Source organism: Anomalospiza imberbis, chromosome 23, assembly GCF_031753505.1.
Source record: "Anomalospiza imberbis isolate Cuckoo-Finch-1a 21T00152 chromosome 23, ASM3175350v1, whole genome shotgun sequence".
NCBI classification, from domain to species: domain Eukaryota; kingdom Metazoa; phylum Chordata; class Aves; order Passeriformes; family Viduidae; genus Anomalospiza; species Anomalospiza imberbis.
Window position 1 is genome coordinate 3275858 of NC_089703.1, and position 20421 is coordinate 3296278.

General features: G+C 46.5%; 1 protein-coding gene across 6 annotated transcripts in view; it reads left to right on the plus strand.

Moving 5' to 3' along the window:
* VPS13D (vacuolar protein sorting 13 homolog D) overlaps positions 1-11634 on the plus strand; it is a 95805-nt gene extending 84171 nt beyond the window's left edge. For all 6 annotated transcript variants that reach the window (XM_068171599.1, XM_068171596.1, XM_068171601.1 and 3 more), the window contains 3 exons: positions 6116-6247; positions 10180-10420; positions 11077-11634. In XM_068171599.1, the coding sequence (XP_068027700.1) occupies positions 6116-6247; positions 10180-10420; positions 11077-11208 (505 nt within the window). In that variant the 3' untranslated portion in view covers positions 11209-11634. The remainder of the gene's footprint in view (positions 1-6115; positions 6248-10179; positions 10421-11076) is intronic.
* The last annotated feature ends 8787 nt before the right edge of the window (positions 11635-20421 follow it).

Sequence of the window (20421 nt, forward strand, 5' to 3'; positions counted from 1 at the left end):
GATTTCCCAGAAAGGCAGGAACACAGTGTGGAAGCATTTCTGTTAGATGGAAGTATTTTACACTTGAAGTGACCGTGTTTGCATTTGCTACAACCGGCGTTGATGGCACCATTATAAATGTGACTCCCCATCCCTGGCAGTGTCCAAGGCCAGCTTGGACTGGACTTGGAGCAGCCTGGGACAGTGGAGGGTGTCCCTGCCCGTGGCAGGGGATGGAACAGGATGAGCTTTAAGGGCCCTTCCAGCCCAAGCCAGTCTGGGATTCCATGGGCACAGACATAAGAGCAGTGCTCCATCTGCTATAGGGCCTGCCTGGCAGCAGACAGTATTTAATATTTTAAACCCTCACACAGTGCCCTGAGGCTCAGCAGTGTTATGGTCCTGGGCACTTCGGTTTCACTAAGGCATGTTCAGCTCCTGTTCTCAGACAGGTGTTTGCAGGAAATCCCTGCTGAGAGCCATCTTTTACATTGAGTCAGAAAGTGAATGGCAGCATTTTTCAACACATTGGTTTGACAAGAAACCTTTAAGGTGACAGCTGCTTTCATCTCTGTAATCAGTACAGGAGGAGTCTGGGGGGAATTGGAAGCTGGGATGGCAGTGTTATGTTTTGTCAACTTCTTAAGCTTGATGTTACCAAAGTGCTTGAGAAAGTGTGAGTTTTGCTGCACAGCTGTTGCAGGCACAGGTGGGGCAAGTGCCAGAAGTTAATGCCCAGAGTGCAGCTGGTGTCAGTGCTTGTCTACAGTGCAAGCTCATACACCTTGTCCAGATGCTGGATTTGTAATATGGGTGTCATAATTAAGTTGTGTCTTAATTAATCTCTTCTCAATTCTTTTTGAACTTGGAGCCTGATGAGGTTATGTACAATTGCAAACCCAGGGAATAATTATTAATTTTGTTTCTATCTGGTGTACAAAAGAAAAGGGAAGGGGGAGAAAAGCTCCATCTCCAAGAAACTGGCAGGAACAACTTCCATGATAAACAGTTGCTCCTTGAGCATGCTGTACTCTCCTAAAGGCATGTCGGGTCAGCTAAAGGTCTGCAGCATCTGAGCTGGGAGATCCCTCCAAAGAGGAGGGATTTAACTGTAAGTGGGAGGTTTTAACCCTAGGCACCATTTATTTGCATGTTTCTGCCTGAAACTAGCATTTTGGGAACACGTTTAACAAGCACAATATATTCCATGCATTTGCTGGAATAAACGGCGCATATGAGCTCCCTCAGATCTGCAGTCAGCAGGGAGCTGTCTGGCCCGTGATTTTACACATTCTTGCATCTAACTGAGACGTTCTGATGCCAAATCCAGCACTCAACTGACTGCACCATGTGTGCATTTTAACTCACCTTAACAGCATCTGTGCTGGAACCAGCGACTGAATGCCATGGCAGAGCTTTGCCGGATCTCTGGGATCACTGACCTGCCTGCTGGGAGCTGCACCCCAAAGTCCAGCACAGGATGGGAGGCAGCTCCACTGACCCCTTGAAACAGAGCACCAGTAGAATCACCAGGGAACAGGGAATCTAGCTTGCCACATGTTTTCCTGAAATTAGGCCCAAGGCATTAAATGTTCTCAGGCGCTGAGAACTGGCACATCAAAAACCTGCTGTCTCTCCCCTTCTGCTCAGTAAATGTAGGGAATATTCCTGCTCATCACATGGGTTCAGCACATGAAACAAAGTTAAGTGCATCAGTTCAGAAAGAATCGTGGAAGCAGTGGATTTTTAGTGCTGTGCAGAGGTGCAATGTGCACTGCAGACCCCGTTACGAGTGGCACACGTTTGTTTTCATTTGTTATCTATGTGTTCTCAAGCTATGGCTGCAGCACTGAGTTTGGCACTGTGATGGCTGAGTTTTCAGCTCAGTTTTTAAGGCATACATTGTTCAGCATTTAATTGGTTCTGGCACTCCCAAGTGTGCTTTGCACAGTGTCCTCCCATCATGTCTGTGGCACAAGCACTGTCCTCATTCTGCATTTCATGGAAATCGTGTGCATGGGATGGTGATCCTCATGGAAGGCTGCAGGTCCAAGTCAGTCTGGAACTCAAACAAGTGTACCAGGTATTTTAATTGTGTATTTTATGGTAGAAGATAAAGGTTATTCCTCCTTTAATTTACCTGATCATGTCACTTTTAATGTCTGAAATGCACTGAAGCCTCCTCAGACAAAGCACTCCCAGTATTTAGGAAGCAGACTTTTTTCAGAGCCAGTAATAGTTTGATTTTATTATTTCTTGAAACTACCAGCAGCTTTTGAATTGTGTCTTACATTACCTGCCATTTTCCTTTGTTTGAATTAAGATTGTTTTATAATTATTTCAAGGATATAAAAATCATTGCCGGGCTAATCACTGCCAGGCTGAAAGTCAGTATGCCAAGCTACAGCCCAGAGCAGGCTTTTCTCACTAAATTTTATGCAAACCTGAAAAAAAAAAGGAGTTTACAATGGAATCCCTGAATTTTATCTGTACCAGAACCAGCAATTTACTGCTTAACTGGGCTGGGATAACGAGGTGGGGAGACTGGACCTTTGCTGGTGACAGTTGCTGAAGTTTTGGCAGGAAGAACTGGGTCTGGCTAAAGGAAATGATTCCTAGAGAGTTTTGGGGGGAGCCCTGGGGCTGAAGGATCCCTTGGGAGGGAGCCCATGGCCAAGAGCACCCCAGGAGGTGGCCGTGGGGCTTGGCTGGCAGGCAGGTCCTGCAGCAGGTCAAGTCTCTGAGGAGCCTGGTCCATTCACTGCTGGTTCCAGGTGCCAGAATTCCATCTCCTTGCACTTAGAGCTGTTGTTTGTGCAGGATTTGGGGTGTGCATGCTCAGGCTGAGTTTTTGAACAGATCTGTGGTTGCCACTGCTGTTGCCTTACCCAGATGAGAAATCCCCCAGATGCACATTTTAAATGAAATCCAGTGATTACTGTGTTGGTCATGGGGTTTTGTCCATGTTGGTTTTTCTCAGAAGTTGCTACATTTCCTAAAATTTTATTATGATGAATAATTATTCTGGGTGTGATACTGAGAAAACTGAAAGATGTAAATTTGTAAATAATTCCTAAATCATTTTAGAATAGGGATGGTTTTCTTTAGCAGAACAACATCTTTTGATATACAAAGTTTGAGGTCTTCTGAATTTTATTTTTTGAATGTTTTTGTCAAGGTACCTAGGGTACACTTCAGGGAAACTTTTTAGGTCCAAGAGACCATCAGAGATAAGTAACCGTTGTTCTCAAGACCACTGGGTATTTATGCACCTCTGCAGGAATCACAGGTCCTGATCTGTGATCTACTGACCTGATGATCTGCAGGATCTACAGACTTGATGGGAGGAACCTGGTGGGGTGGGTACCTGACAGGGGCAAACATGGAGTGAAGGAACAAGGACAGGAGATTCTGGAAAGCATGTGATGTCTCTTGGAGAGTTTTCTCAACCTAAGTTGGTCAATAATTATCCCCACGAATATCTGACCACTTCCTTCGTCAGGTTGGTGATGTGTTTGATTACAAAACTTCTGGCTTAAAATTGGCCAGCTGAATTCCAAGGATTCTGTGAGCTGCTCAGCAAATGCCAAGCAGTTAATGCCATGCAGTGGTTCCAGTGTGCACAGTCAGCTGGAGTGAGAGCTCCAGTGCTCAGCTGGGAGCAGGGCAGGGCTGCAGTGTTCGTCTCAAGCTCCCAACACCCTCTCCCAGCCCTTTGTGCCTCCATCCAGCAGCACCATTCCCTGCTGTGCCGGGCAGACGTGAGGGCATTCCTGCCTTGTATTGCTTTTGTGTGCTTATTAAAAAGGAATCAGCAGATCTGCTGAGTGCCTGGATAATGGAACCCAGATGTGGGCACTGCCGCCCGCTCTGCTTGACAAATCTGCAGCTTTTGGGATTTCACCAGGGTTGCTTATTATTTACAGAACGTAACTTGAGACAGTAGAACAAATTTTTAGATTAAAAAAAATCAAGTGTGTGGAATGTTTTTAGCTCTGCAGACCAAACAAAGCAGTTTGCCAAGGGGGTGATGGACTAAATCCATGCAGTTTAGGCCCAGCACCAGTGGCACTGGGTTGGAGAACTGCCGGCCTTATCACCAAGAAGGGAATGATCTGTTATCACCAGGATCGGTGTCTAAGCATGGAGGGCACAGTGAACACTGAACTTGTACTCTAAAGTGCTTCTTCCATTAAAAAAAAAATACAAACCAACCAAAACACAAAACCTTGGCTCAGAAATTGCCAAACCTTCAGAAATCCATTGCAGTGCCCAGTACCTTTGTAGCACTGGTACTTTTTCTCTGACCTGCTTTGAGCCAAACATTAGAAACCAGTGTTTCCTGAAGTTACAGTGTTCATGGGATTAAAAGGTCCTGTTCTGTCCCACTCCATTAGGGTAGTCTTGCTTGCACTGCTTCAGATCCCTCTTCTCAAGGAACTACAGAATATTAGAGAGGCTGGCACAAGGGAGTGTTTGTCTGAGGGATGGTTCATGTGAAACCCACTGCACGGTGCAGCTGCTCTGTCCCAGTTATCCAGCCTTCCTGAATGCAGGATGGAAAGTCTCAGCAAAACATTGTTGATTGGCCACTGTTAATTAAAACCCACCTAAGGCTGCAGGCAGTCACTCTTTGAACTTGTCAGTAGGTGCCATAGAGAGGTTTAAGACCCAACAAGGGCTTCTTTGATTAGTGATCTTTTGCCATTTTTCAGAAGTTAGAAAGGAGGACAAGCAGTAAGATGTGAATTATACTGGTTGGAATTCTTTCATTTCTCTGGAACTTTTGTCTCAACATTTTGCATTCACGGAGGCAAACACTTTTGTTTATTGCTTTGTAAGACTCTAATAGATAAAAGCAGACATGTGTTGTTCACCTCTTGTGTAGGTTTAGAAAGACAAGAATGCTGTACTTGGTGCAGGTGAATCCTGTGTGTATCTGAGGAATTTAAGGGGCAGGAGAGGTGACTTGATCCAGAGCCACAGTACTTTAATAGCACAGCTCTAACCACTGCATTAAGAGTTGTCAAAAACTTGAAGGAAAACAAATTTTAAAAGGGTGCCCAGGCTTCAGGTGTGGGTCAGAGCTGCTGAGGGGGAAAGGTGACAAGGAAATGAGGCTCCAGAGAAAACACCTGCAGAGCATAGATCCCAGAAGGTTGAGTGCTCTCTCCTGGTGGTGGGAAGCTTCAAAAGCAAAGGTAATGCTCCATGGGACCTTCCTCCTATCCCTGGATCAGAAAGGCTGGAGTTCCTTGTGCAGGGTTTTACAAAGAGTCAGGATGGGAAGGGAGAGCACTGATCCAAAATGGTGCCTTTGGCTGGGAAATTTGTAACAGCAGTAGCCTGGAAGAGCTGTGAAATACCATGGAGCAGCCCCAGAGTGATGCTGCTGGGAAGGGACAGGGAATGAAGCAAGGCTCGGCAGCCTGTAACACAATCCTTCAGGGGCAGGGCGTTCCAGGAGCTTGAAGGAATTCAGAGTATTATTTCTTAACAAAATTCTGCTAAGGGAGGAACCGAGCCTGCAGTTCTGCAATGCTGTGGCCAATATCAACCTCTGATGGCTGTCAGCCCACAAGTGTGTGTCCTTCTTATTGTCATTTTTAATAGACACACAGAAGGGTAAAGTATGCTAAACCCTGCTATAGGGACCCTAATTAATGAGGATTTTTCTTCTGTCTTAATTTAACTGCATGTTCCTATTTCCATAACCATAGAGTCTGCAGTCTCCTGGCACTGTCCATCGGTGAGAGCGCTCTCTAGGTTTTTGCATTGTTACTTTAGAGCAGTGAGAAGAAATGGTCAAATCAGTAAAACTGCTGATAAATACATCCCAAAATCTTCAGAGAGTATACACTACTTAGGTCACTTCCTACTAATTTAGCTACTTTCCCCTTCATTGTAGACAAAGCTCTTCTATTTTTATTGTTGTATGGTTCTGCGTCTCATAGAAATGTATGAGTAGACACCACATCTTCCAGATCCAAGTCTTCCAGGATCTACACGCCGTGTTTGTGAAGAGCTGGGATTTTTGAAGGCTTTGTATTTCAAAAAGACAAGAACTCAGTGTGCAGACAGGTGTCAGTGGCAGGAAAGCCTGCACCAGGTGATCTCTGTGTGTCTCTTGCTGCAGGACCAAGGCGGAGCGAGTGCGGAAGCCCCGGTGCTGCAGGGGACCCCAGGGGCTCCTGCCCCGCTACCTGGAGAGCCAAGCAGAGGGACAGGAGCAGCTCTTCAAACTGACAGACAACATCCAGGATGAGTTGTGAGTACACCGCCACTTACACAGCTACTCTGAGTACTTCTGTTCTGTTTGCTGCCATCACGTCTTCGTGTCTAAAACTGCTTCCCACACAGACACGTGTTCGGTTCTGGGCCCTCAGCACTGCAAGGACACTGAGGGGCTGGAGTGTGTTCAGGAAAGGGAACGGAACTGGGGAGGGGTCTGGAGCACCAGGAGTGTCTGAGGGAGCTGGGGGAGCTCAGCCTGGAGGAAAGGAGGCTCATGGGGGACCTTCTGGCTCTCCACAGCTTCCTGACAGAAGGGTGTAGCCAGTCAAGCTCTGCTCCCACAGAACAGGGAACAGGAACGAGGGACAAGATGAGAGGAAGTGGCCTGAAGTTGCACCAGGGGAGGTTCAGGTTGGATATTGAGGTAAATTTATCCATGGAAAGTCATAAAGCTCTGGCACAGCTTCCTGGGATAGTGGTGCAGTTGCCATCCCGGGAGGGATTTAAAAATTATGTGGATGTGGCACTTGGGGACCTGGGTTAGTGTGGGCCTGAGCAGTGGTGGGGGAACAGTTGGATTTGATGGTCTCAGAGGGCTTTTTCAACCCAAATTATTCTGTGATTCTGCAGGGGGAATATCAGATTGTTGGGTTGGGGTCTAAATGCAGAATTCATCATTTGCCTGATCTCCACCAGAGTTACTGATCAGCTGTGTCAGAGGAGGGTGTTATATGCTGTGTCTGTCACCCATCAGAGCATCTGCCAAGGCAGAGGGTCAGAATTGTTGATGGTGGAGCTGGCAGAGGGAGGCACAGGTTCACCAGTGCCACTGGGCAGGTTCCATGTGCCACTCCAGGTTCTGCCTGAGGAAGAGATTGCAATCTGCCATTTGCTTGTCACCCTGTGAGTTCTCATTTGGGGTATCCTGTTTCCATCTCCTTTCAGGATCTTTGTGCCTATTCAGGATGGCTCTTAGGCAGGGAGACTGGAAAGAGCAATTTGTGACCAAAAAAAAAGACTAGTAAAGCCCATAGCAGTGCAGTGGCCTTTGTCATAGAGTCACACTGTTCATTCACTGTGACTCTCGCTATTAGAAACATCATTCAGCAGGAACACAGTGTTTCTTGTCATGGAAAATAAATACAAAATTATGCCTCTGACTTTTATCCTAGTATCATAATCAGAAACACATTTGAAGACCTGATTATTTGCATATTTTCCTTCACAGTTAAATCCATAAAAGGGGGTTTAATACCTTGCTCTACTGTTCTAACTAAATGTTTCCACATTTTTTTCCAGTTAGGCTTGCTGTTTCACTTCTGGAAAATATTGTGTAATTACTTCCTGATGTTGTTAAGAACCTCACAAATTCTCCAGAGATCTGGTTGCTTCTACTTTGTTCTACTGGATCATGTTTCATTTAATTTTTCATTTTATTAATTTGAGATTATTTTTAATAGTGAAGATGTATGGATTAAAAAAAAAAAAAAAGTTGTATCTTGCAGTAATATCTGAAAAGGTTAAAAATACCCGTTTTAAGAACTTGACACTGAGAAAAAAAAAAAACCAGTTGGCAAGAGCAAAGGTAGTGGTGCATGACTCAAACTTAGAACAAAATGTAGAGCCTGAACTACACATTAGCTAATGTTTCTGGGCTTCTCCATTAACTCACTGACCTCTGTTTCCATTCCTCAGAATATATACATGCCACCAGTAAAAGTCTTTTTAGGAGAAGTACATGCATCATGTGTTGCTCTTACAGAGCAAACACAACCTGTGTTGCCCAGGTCAGTTTCTGGTCAGTGCCCAGGTGCATCCCCTGGACTGGAGAGCAGCTGGCAGTGCCCCTTCTCTCCCCGTGGATGTCCTGGTGCCATCCTGACCCGGTTGGATCCGATGTCTCCCTCAAACACTCGTGTTTGATGTGCCTGTCCAGGGCATCAGGCTGTTCTTCTGCAGCTGTACTGCTGCTCTGGGTTTAAATTAAATTTTCTGTGACACTTCATAAAAAATGTCACTCTCCATTCTATTTAACTAATTTCAAAGGCAGAACCTTACCCCGAAGTGTTTGAACTCTGATGGAAAGCTGCAGGGCAGGTGCTGATTTCCAGAACTCTGTTAATGTTGTCTTTCACCTGGGTTCCTCTAAGCCAAACTCCAGTTTTCTTCCAGTTTATATTACTTAAAGGAGCACAGTTTTTATCCCCTCCTGGAGCTTCATCCAAGGTTAGAGCTGGGCAAAGCATGCTACAGGCCCTTTTTAATGAGGCTGTGTCCTTCCCAGCACTGACATGACAGTGTGGGCTGGAGTTGGGGTGTGCACCTTTCCCAGTGTGAGGGCAATGAGGGCAGGGACACAGCACAGAGGGAAAGGCAAGTTCAGTGCAGAGCAGTGTCTTTGAGAGGACTGGGAATACAGAATTGCTGGAGTTATCCTTTTATACCACAAAAAGAAATTATGGCCTGACCTCTTGCCATATTTTTGGCTATTAACATACCTTTTATAGCTCTGGGTTTATTTGGCTTCAGATCAGAGTGGCTTGTGTGCAGGGATATTTAACTGGTAGAGCCAAGAGTGCATTTGGAGATGAAGAACTTTTCTGTTTACCAGAAACACTGACTTAGTGGCAAAGGTCAGTGATTTCTAAGCCAGTGGAGGATTCTGCAGGATGTGAGGACAGCAGGCAGGTTTGTATGAGCAGAGGGCAGCAACTGGGAACCTGCCTGACAGCAGCAGAATCCTGCTTTACAGATGCTTGTCAACCCTGGGGGCTGTTGGCAGAGCTTTTTTACTCAATTTAGCACTACTCTATTACTCTACTCAGCTATTATTCCACATTCAAGTTGCTGAATTTTTCAGCTTTTTAAAAGCCCCACTAAGGAGGTTCATTTCAGTAGTAAACCAGAAGTGGGGGAGAAGCATTTGTGTGTTCAACTTCCATTTCACTTTTGCACCTTACAATGATTCTTTTACACACCAGCTTTTCCAGCCATCATAACTCTCAATATTCCTAACTCACTCTTCTCTCCCTCTTCCTATTCATCACTCAGCCTAATCTCCCTGGGGAAACCTGCTTGCTGCTTAACCTCTCACCCCTTGTTAAACAGCTAATTTCTCTTTTCTGCTACTGATCCTGGCAGCAGGTTCAACTTGATTTTGGTTTTGAAGGCAGGGAGGTGTGGGGAGCAGAGAAGCACAGGAGAATTACAGGATAGCTCTTGTCATAAACGTCTGCAAACCTTTCACGTACCAGCTCTGGAACTGAAGTTAGTTGCAATTAAGCTTCAGCGTTAGGACTCGCAGTGCTCCAGAGCAAGGAAATTACTGTTCCTAAGTCCTTGTCAAAGGACATTTTTATGTGTACCTGTAATGCCCAAAGCTGGTGGCCAGGTAGGCAGCACTAATATTTGATTTACAGCACGATCTTTTTATAAATAGGTGAGAGTGTCCTTCATTAGCTCCATTTCTAAACAGTTCAAATTAAATACAGATGAATTGTACATGTTGCACTACTACATTTTCTGATGGACTTCTGAAGGTCACAGAACAGGTGAAGACACTGGTTAATTTGCTATTTTTTTGCTTTAAGCTAACAATGCTTTCTGAAGGTCACAGAACAGGTGAAGACACTGGTTAATTTGCTATTTTTTTGCTTTAAGCTAACAATGCTTTCTGAAGGTCACAGAACAGGTGAAGACACTGGTTAATTTGCTATTTTTTTGCTGTAAGCTAACAATGCTTTCTGAAGGTCACAGAACAGGTGAAGACACTGGTTAATTTGCTATTTTTTTGCTTTAAGCTAACAATGCTTTCTGAAGGTCACAGAACAGGTGAAGACACTGGTTAATTTGCTATTTTTTTGCTTTAAGCTAACAATGCTTTCTGAAGGTCACGGAACAGGTGAAGACACTGGTTAATTTGCTGTTTTTTGCTTTAAGCTAACAATGCTTTCTCCTTCGTTGCAGTTTCATCGCGGTGGAGAACATCGACAGCTACTGTGTGCTCATCTCCTCCAAGGCCGTGTATTTCCTGAAGAGTGGAGATTGCATGGACAGGGATTCCATCTTCCTGGAGGTCAGGTATGACGACCTGTACCACTGCCTGGTGTCCAAGGACCACGGGAACGTGTACATCCAGCTCACCAAGAAGGCAGTGAGCACGAGCAGCGGCCTGGCCATGCCAGGCCCTTCCCAGCAGCGGCCCATGGTGAGGAGCTGGCACCCCTTTCCCCTTGTGACCCCTCCCTTTAGTCACAGCCTTTGTTCTGTCAGCACTGAAAGCAGCTGCTGCCCGGGTTTCAGTGGCTGTAGAAGTGACTCCCTGAACTCCTGAGAAAGCTGAAGAAAGGAGAACACTAAAACAGTCCCACAGGCTGAAAAGTAACAGGAAGAAATATGTATTTACCTATGAAAGGCTGTTAACTTTTAACCACATAAATGCAGCTTGGGTACTTTGCTGTCTGTTTAATCTTCTCCTACATGTAGTAGTTTTTACTGTGAGGTCTCTACAGCTGGAAGCAGTGTTTATGTTTTGTGCCATTTCAGTAGTTGCTCAGGGGCTGTTTTACAGGCGCAGTTGCAAGCTCACCCCTGACCCAAGTCAGTTCACATTCCAAACAGAACAGCCAGATAAAAGGTGGGAGGGGAGGCAAAGGAAATAACCTCAGATATGGCACTGTGTTCCTGCTCTCACCCTTGAATTTCTGGGTGTACCTGGTCCCTCACGCTTCTTCCTTGCTCCAGCCTAAGTGCTGAGAAGGAAACTCCACTGAAACCTTTCTGTCCCTTACTTTAAACCTAACATCTATTCTGTTTCAGCTGATAGCAGGAGCACATTAAGAAAAATCTCCTTTTTTTCTGCAGGTGAAAGTGAAATCAGAAGCTCTGGCAGTAAAGGTGTCCCAAGAAATCAACTATGCAAAGAGCCTGTATTATGAGCAGCAGCTGATGCTGAGACTTAGTGAAAATCAAGAGCAACTTGAGCTGGACTCTTGAAAATCCACTTCCTCACTGCCAGAAAGAGCTGCAAGTACCAGGCTGGAGCCAGGACTGTGTGACTAGAGAAGTTAAAAATACAATTTTAGTATTTAGAGAAAACAAAAGAGGTGGCTTTTCTTTTTTAAGCACTAGCTGTATAACAGAGGTGTAGCTGACACAGCTTTGGGTCTGGGAGAAGCCCTGTATTTTGCTAACATGTATATATGTACAAGTGTCCATGTAAATATGCGGGGCAGGGTGTTGGTATAAATATGAGTCTGTTTACTGTGTAAAGAAATTAAAGGAGCTCTACTGAGTTGTACTGCACTACCTGACAGAAACCCTTCTCTCTCTGTCTTTTTTTTTTTTTTTTTGAGAAAACAGATTTTCACAGTGCAGGAATGTAGATAAACCTTTAAAAAATAAAATCAAGAATTAATTTCAGCTTTTGGAGCACAGGTGTCCTGTGGTTTAGAGCTTTAACACTGTGATTAGGGGGCATTGGTTGGGCTGTTTGGTGGACTTTTTGTTGTTTTTTCTCTTAACTCACTAAATACAGGTAAATACAGGAGACCTGGTCTTGCACTGAAATGTCAGCCTCTTTTTGAACAAAAAAAAATTGTATTTTGGTAAATAATACAGGGAAGATTCAGTTTTACATTCACAGTCTGCATCTCAAGGCCTCTTTTCTGACTTGTTTTTGAAGGAGTTGAAGTGAGCAGTCTTGGAAATGGAACCTTTAACTTCAGATTTTTCCTTCCCTCAGGTGGAGGAAGGATGGGGGGAAGAGGAGATTACCAACTTGTTGGACTTCACAATATCTTGAGAAGTAAACTTCTAAATAATAAAAACAACAAATTTTTTCCCGATGTTCATCACATTGGTATTTGTCTCATTAACTGTGACCACACTGAAGAGGGAGGAATGAGTGCTCCTAAACACCTTAACCCACAGGAACTGGAACCCTCAGTGTCACATTTACTCCCTGGAGGTGCCAGGTTTGGGTATGAAGACACAACTCTGCTGAGTAACCTACATTTTAAAGTGTGACTTCATAAACCTTTTGATTCAGTGTAAGCAGACCTTTGGAAAGGTAAAGTAATTGGAACGTAAAGTCCTTTCATGAAGACACATGGGAATATTTTGATGCTGAAGGTTAGAATGAAACCACTTCTGAGCTCTTGTAAAATACTGGGCTGCTAAAGGTGGGGAGGGAAAACAAGGAGTAGTTCTCACTGCTGTGTTGAGCACTTCAGGGGATGGATGGAGTACTTGGGGTCTGTAACCATCCATGAGGAGATGGTGTGCAAACACCGGAGCAGTTATTGAACAGTGGCACCCTTGGAGTGCCCTGAACTCACAGAGCCATTTGTGTGAAAAAACCTGTCCAGCTTCAAGGTGCAATAAAGGGTAGATGAAATAACACCTCAGCAGGGGCAGGAAGGAAGAACTGTCTCTAACTGGTAGAGAGACCCCACAGAGCATGGAAATGACACCTTTCTGTGTCTTCCTTCTCTACTCTCCTCCCCTTTCCTTCCTGTTTTCCCAGTCCTCTCATCCCCTTTACCCCTGTCACATCCTTTCCTGTCCTTCCTTTTCCTTCCTTTTCCCATCCTTTCCACCTTTCCTCCTCTTTATTGTCCTTCTCCCCCTTCCCCTGCCCTTCCCTGTTCTCCCCTTTACTGTCCTGCACTCTCCTCCTGTCCTCTCCTCCCTTGCCCTTTTCCCTGGCCCACAGTTTCACTCCAGTGCTCCTGCAAAGGTGAAAAAGTCCAGGGGCTGTGTCCACACTGTCCCTGCTGGAAACAGCCCCACCCCACCCCACTAACTGACCCTGTCACCAAGTCTGACTCCAGGACACAGGCATCACTTGTCTGCCCTCTCCTGAGACAGGGAATGTCTTCACTTTCTCAAGGCATGAAAGTAACTGGAAAAAAGAAACTGAATTTTAGACTCCAGGGCTGAAGTTCTGTGTGTCCTGCATCTGTGGCATGTTGAGTGAAAACCCCTTTTCCCTGCCATCATTGCTTGATCATGAATGATCCTGTTCCCAACAGCTCCTACAGCTTGAGGGGTTCCTGCAGTGATGGGAGCAGGGGGCAAACGTTACCAACACCCTTCCCTCCCCTCTGCTCCTGACAGAGTCCCAGAAACTCAGTGATCCATCTGAGCAGCTCCAGTCCCAAAGGCTGCTTTCCAGAGCAGTGCAGTGTTTACATTTTTGTGGGGAGAAGCTGAGTGGCTAAATGGGCCCCATCTCAAACCAGAGCAATCAGCAGACATTTCCCAGTGACAGGGACCTTTTGATCTCTTCACTATCTCATTTCCTAAACTTCGTAATGCTTTTCAACATTTATCTATTTTCTCTTCAATAAAATACTTTGTAACATCTTAGCCCAACTATATGTATTTTTTAAACTTTTTCTCTCTAAAGCACTGTTTAGTACAAACCTGCTTCCTCCAGTGCACAACCCACTGGGCTGACAAATCCTCTCAGCCCTTGCTCTGTTTTCCTTCTCAGAGGAACCTGCCTTGATTTGCTGCTCACAATGGCTTCACCTCTGGTACCTCATGCTGAAAAAGCAGGTTTCAGTGTATATACTCTTTAGATTACAGGTTGTTGCATAGATAGAAAAAAAAAAGAGCAACAAAGCAAAATCAAAGCACACTTGAATTAAGTCAAAAGTTGCTCAAAATCCACTTGTACAAATTTTCATCTGGCAATAACACTGTGCACGTGTATGCATCTGTACTACTTTAAATATATACACCCACCCCCAAATGTACATATACTTCAAAATTCTTTTGAAATGCAAAGGCTGTGTTCCAAACTCCTCTATTCCACCCTCCTAAAAGCAGGGTTGTTGCAAAGAAAGAACAACCTTAATTTTCTGAAAACAATTACAATAAAGTAAAATAAAATAATACAAAAATAAAATAATAACATAATAAAATTTGCCCAGAGCTTCAGACTCCAGTTTGGATTGCTGCAGCATTCCAGCTTGACAGCACACTCTTGCTCCACATTATGTTGCTTAATTTTATCAGATGCAGGACTGGGACAAAGCACTTCCAGCTCCCTTGGTGTTACAGGTTTGACTTTCTTGCAGCCCATTTCTTAGAGCTGCTGGTGGCCTCCCAGCTGGTCTGGGAGCTTTGACAGAGGGCTCAGGGCAGCACAAGCCCATCTGCTTTCCCCTGCCAGAACCATCCCTGGCCGAGAAGATGTTTTGTTAGCAGCACCCGGAGCAGTTTGACCCAGCCATGGAGTTTTCGAGCAGATTTTCTGGAATGGGAGGATGGGAGGCACAGTCAGCCCCAGCTGGGGCTGTGACCAGCCCTGCTCGTGCCTTGTGCCTCGGGTGCAGGAGAGGGCAGAATCTGACAAGGATTTCTGCCAGAAAGAAAAGGTTACTCATTAACCACTGACAATCTGGGGAAAAAACAGGCATATTGTTTTGCTTAGTAGAACCACAGCACATTTTTGGCCAGAAATACAAATGCTGTGGGTTCAAACTGCAGTTCTCTTACAGGGGTCAGCTCTGCTCAGGGCCTGGGGACACTCATGATGAACAGAGCATCAGAATCCCAGAATCCCAGACTGGTTTGGGTGGGAAGGGACCTTAAAGACCAACCCATCCTCCCTCTGCCATGGGCAGGGACCCCTTCCACTGTCCCAGGCTGCTCCAAGCCCCATCCAGCCTGGCACTGGACATTTCCAAGGATGAGGCAGCCACAGATTCTCTGGGCAACCTGTGCTAGGACGTCCCCACCCTGTGCCAGTAATACATCATTTTTACACAGCACAGTGTCACAGGGGGTGGCTGGAGTATGTTTGGGTTTTTGGGTTTTCTTCCCTGTAGCTGCCTCTCCCCTGCCCGACCCTGTGCTCAGCACAAAGCGGGGGTAAGAGCAGCCCTGTACTTCAGGCTGCTCTGGGCTGACTCAAAAGCACTGAAAGGCCATGGGCCAAGTAAACAGCTTCCATGTGCATTTCCATTTTGGATAAATGGCTGGGTCACCCAGAGGACAAGGGCTGTGGATGGGAGCTGCAGAACAATGGGTTCTGATAATGCCAGCAAAAAAAGTCCCCTGCATGCTGCAGCTGCAGAGGAATTCTAATAAATAAAGGAGAAATCCATCATACCAGCTATCCCTCAGCCCTCCAGACACTGCAAAAGCAAACATTTGCTCTGCCCCAGGAGGGTGACTCACCATTCCTAAGGACTGTTTGGCAAACGACCGGGCATCCAGCCCTACAAACCACTGGGTATCAAAATAATGATGTAGCTAAAAACCTGTGCCTGCATGCCCATTTAATGGGAGGAAAAAATAAAATAATTTTTACAAGTAACCCACCATTTGCGTGACCAGACTCCCTTCTTGTGGCAAGGCAAGGCCCCTAGAGCAGGTCTAGCAGCAGGAGCATCACCACTGATGTCTCCCCTCTGCCAGTGGGCAATTCTAGGCCCTCCCATTCATCCTTTTTCGAGATTTCTTTGAATGTCAAGTATGAAGGAAACAGTATTTGAGGTAAACATCCCAGAAATGTGAAGATTCTATTCAGCACTACCTTCTATACCAGAACATATCTTTACTTGTGGTATAATAGCACTTGCACAATCCTTCAAAGGATTATCCAGGGACAGCATCCTTATGCCCCCAGTTCAGACAGGCAAATGTTCCAGAATTTTGTGTATAAAGGGGTACAATCATTATTTCTGACCTGGCTCAGTACAAAGCTGACTCCAATCATGCTAGTTATAGTCACAGAATTGTTTGGCTTGGATGTTTCCATGGATCTGCCACTGCTCTGGGCAGCCTGTGACTGTGCCTCACCTTCATTGCAAAATTTTCTTCCTTATACCTGCTCTGAGCCTACTCTCCTTCACTTTAAGACCCCTTTCCCTTCTCTTAAACCTGCAGGCCCTGCTAGAAGGTTTATCCCCATCTTTCTAGTAAGGCCTCTTGAAATAATGGAAAGGGCTCTAAGGCCTCCCTGGAGCCTTCTCTACTCCAGACTGGTAACCCCCAGCTCTCCAGCCTGGCTCCAGAGGAGCTCCAGCCTTTGGAGCACCTCTGTGGCCTCCTCTGGATCTGTTCCATGTCTTTCCTGTGCTGAGGGCTCCAGACCTGGATACATTTCCTTCCTCTCTGTACTGGCTGCCTCTAATATGTACCAGCCTCAGTAGACAGTAAGATGTCACCTTCACATGGGACCTCCTTGTTCTGTGGCAATTGTCACTCCTTGATGTTACTACTCCCACATTTTACTTCACTAGCTCTAATCCCAACTGTTGATCCTGTCCATAAAAAATATATATTTTAAATCAGACCAGTATCTACCTGGAGAAATTCTGTGCTGCTGATAAAACCTTGTGAGCAAAAATAAACAGCTGCCAAGGTCATAATCACAGTGAGATCACACCAGAGCTGACATTTATAAGCAGGTTTAAGAGCCAACTCCCCCACTTTCAGCTTCCTGATTTCTAACAATAAAAATCCACATTACACGGTACAACTTCACTCACCTTTCTTTCCACAGACACCTTTTTCCCTCTCCTTTGAGCACACGCCAGAGGGAAATCAACATGGAGAAGAAGATGTATTTATACATCACCCAGAGCACATCTCCGGCCACACAGGAATTCCCACAGCCGTGCTGGGAGCTCCCCCAGTCTCAAAGACCAGCAGCCAGTGTCAAAGCAGAGCCCAGGGTGACAGCCCAGCACTGCTCCCGTGCCTCGGCCTTACGTCTGCATTCACGCCAGGATTATCCAGTGTCCACTCGCTGTGGGTTCCAGTGGAAGGAGCCCCCACAGAGCACAGGGCTCCACATCCACACCTCGGACACACGGAGCAGCCACCGAGGCTGCCGGGGGTGAGGCTCCACTGCAGCTTTCTCACACTAACACTGTATGAGGCGCCACTTCTGACAGAAAACCCATCACCGAGTGGCCATGGACACCATCCCGGGGCCTGTGCACCCACTGGAGCCACATCCACACCTTCTCCAGGCTGTGCCCGAGGACCCTCCCTGTGCTCACAGCCAGCCGTGGGGACAGGCTCCCACCACCAGAGGAGCCTCGGAGCTCCAAGACGAGCAGGGAGCATTTCTGGAGGCCTGGCTCCTGTTCAAAACAGAAATATTTCCCTTGGCTTGTGCAAGTTGCCGGGGCTGAAGGCGGTGCGAGGCTGGAGGAGCCAGTTTTCCATTCCCCCTTCCATTACTCTTTTTGATTGGCACTTTAATGAGGGCGCCGGGGGTCGACCCCCTGCCAGGGGGCCGGTTCATGCCCCGTTTATCTCACAGTCCATGTAAGACTAAAATAACACGCCAGGCTGAGTTTCACTGGCTTGTGATCCCCCGGCCCACCGTGATGGATTGAGTGACTGCAGCAAGTTGGCAGCTGAAGTGTGTTGTAACAGGATCTTTCTGTCAGCGCAGCACAATGGATTTGCTGATTCCCGGCCTTCTCCCGGTGCTCGCCCTCACCATCGGCCCACGAGTTTCCAAAGTTCCTTTTCCAGGGGACTGCAAAGTGTTAATAAATAACACGGCAAAGGTTATGCCAAGCTTTGCTTCCCCTCAGCTGCCCGGCTGCTGACGCAGGAGGGGCGGCAGTGCCAGCTCCACGACGTGCCCAAGAGCAGCCGTAAATCCGCTCCAGAAAGGAGGAAAGGCTCTCTCTGCTCTTCTGGGGGAGCTCGTTCTGCTGAGCTCACACGGGTGGCACAGGGCACAGCCAGGCCCCAGCGCTTCCCAGTCCCCTCCAGGAGAAAACTCCCTGGGGCTGAGCTTCACAGGCTGCAGAATCAGGGCCAGCAAGCCACAGGCCTCGTCATCATCTTACTTATTTGCACCAATATAACCCAAAAATTCACTAGAATATCCGGGAATCCTGTGTGAGGCCTGGATTGTATGATAGATATCTTTCTTTAATATTCTAAATATTCAACATCCTCCTATCTCCTCTATAGGAAAACCTCAAACAAAGGGTTTTTTTTTTTCCTTTAAAAAAACTGGAGTCTAGGAAATGAACCAAATTTTTTTAGTCATCCAAAGTGGTCCTCTACTAACTGAGACCTTGTCTCTGTGACCTGTTTCCTCAATATCCCTTCATTCTCCTTGTCACTGTCTGCAAAGTAAAGAATTTCCCTCAAATACTGGGGAGAACACTCCAAGTTTTGGTTCTTGCCATCCCAGCCCCTCCCAGGAGGAGTGAGCAAATGAGCTTCACAACACAAGGGGCTCTTTACTTCCTGTATAAGAATTTTGACACCACAAATTTCAAACTAATGACTCTCCCTCACCCCAATAACCAGCAGTGAGACCAAAAACCCACCCCTGGGGCTAATAAATAGGAAGGGTGAAAGCTGTTTCCCTTGCTTAGGACAGCTCCGTAGATCCGTATATCCACAGTTTCTTCAAGGCCTTACTGCACAAGACAGTAACACAGCTAAAAATAGCTCCGAAATCAACTTCAGGGGTTCAGATGCCACAATATCTGTGTGTCCTCAAATATTTCATTGTGGATACCTAGAACCCTTTTCCATCACTGGGCTCTAGATCCATCTCACTCTGGGCAAAAACAAATGTGTTCCTGCCAACTGAAGAAATCACTAGAGACAGACTGAGCCAAGAAGGTCAGAAAGTGAGAATACAGATGTTGAAGGGACTCAAAGATCAAGGAAAAACGCACCAGGATCCAAAAAGAGAACATGATGAGGAAAAGGCTGAGGAGCTGCTTGAAGAGCTGCTCTCAATGGCAGCTGTTTGTATGGACCACACAAATCACTGCTTGATGCAGATTTCAACTCACAGTGCTGCAGGAATGAGCTCATGAGTTGAGGAACTTTATTTGTGGGAGAAGAGACAGCCCCAGCCCCCAGTGGAACAGCAGGAACAGCACACAAGGCTGCTCCTGGTGGGAGCCTTGGCAGAGTGTGGAGCTGGCCCTGTGCAAACCTCTCCCGACATCCCAGCTTGGTCCTGTGACCCCAGCTCTGCAGCCTGCAGATCCAGCACTCAGCCAGCTTTGAACTGGCCAGCCCAGAGCCTGCCAGCACAGCACAGGGGTCAGGGATGTGCCACAAAGCTTCCCTGGAGCTGCTAGGGGTCCCTCCACCTCCCTGCTCCACCCCAGCTCGGATCTGCCCATGCAAGCTGCTGCAGCCAAGCCCCAAATGTTCCTCTGGGGAGAGCCAGACACTCACACCTTAACACAGAAGAGGGCATACTGAGCCTACAGCCAGAAAGCCTGGGAAATATTAGGAAAAACGAGTGGGTGGGGGAGCTCAAGGGACCAGTGGGAGGATGCGGGAAATCAGTAACACTGATCTGAATAACTGGTAACAATTATTAGATCTTTTTTGGTATGAATCATCTCAGAGACTCATCATTTAAATGATGTTACTCAAGGGGCAGTAAAAAATACAGTAGAAGCCACCAGCCTGCTGTGACATGGGTTTGGAGCCACGGTGTGATTGGCCAAACAGGTCTGGGAAACTTCACCAACACATCAAAAAGGGAGCAAGTTTTGTGGAGAATACACACTCAGATCAGACAGGCAAATTTGTCTTTGGCAAGATTACGATGTCACTTAGAGCTCTGATGAATCTGCCTGAACTGCTGGAGAAGGAGCAGCCTCACTTATCTGATGACCACTGACCTTGTCCTTGCCCTGTCCTCTCCCCAGGGGTGGAATTTCTATTTGAAGCTACAGGTTGTAAAATCAGCCAGCCAGAACCATCCTGAGGGAGCAAACCCAAACCAGAACAACAACACAACAGCCCAAACCAAGCAAACAACAGAGTGAGTTTGAACAGAATCTGTTCTCTGGGTTCATCAAACCCACCCAAGAGCTCCCATCCTTGCAGGGGAAGGGGCAGCAGAGGCGGTGCTGCCTTGTGCACATCTCAACTCCTTTTACCTTCTTAAACAACTGCAGGAGAAGGAAAAACTCCTTGGTCAACAACCAGTAGCATCAGCAGGCTCAGGAACTCAACAGTAACCACAACACAGTCCTTGTCCCTTTCTCCTTGTCCCACAGTCCTTGTCCCTTTCTCCACACCTTCCCAAACTGCAGAATCATGGCCATTTTCTGCCAACATAAAACACCTTCATCACCCCATCCATGTTTGCTTCTCACCTGTGGGCAAAATACTGGATGCTGCCAGTGCTCTTTGCAGCCAGTCACCTAAAGCTGGCAGTGGCTGAGGAGCTGGGTG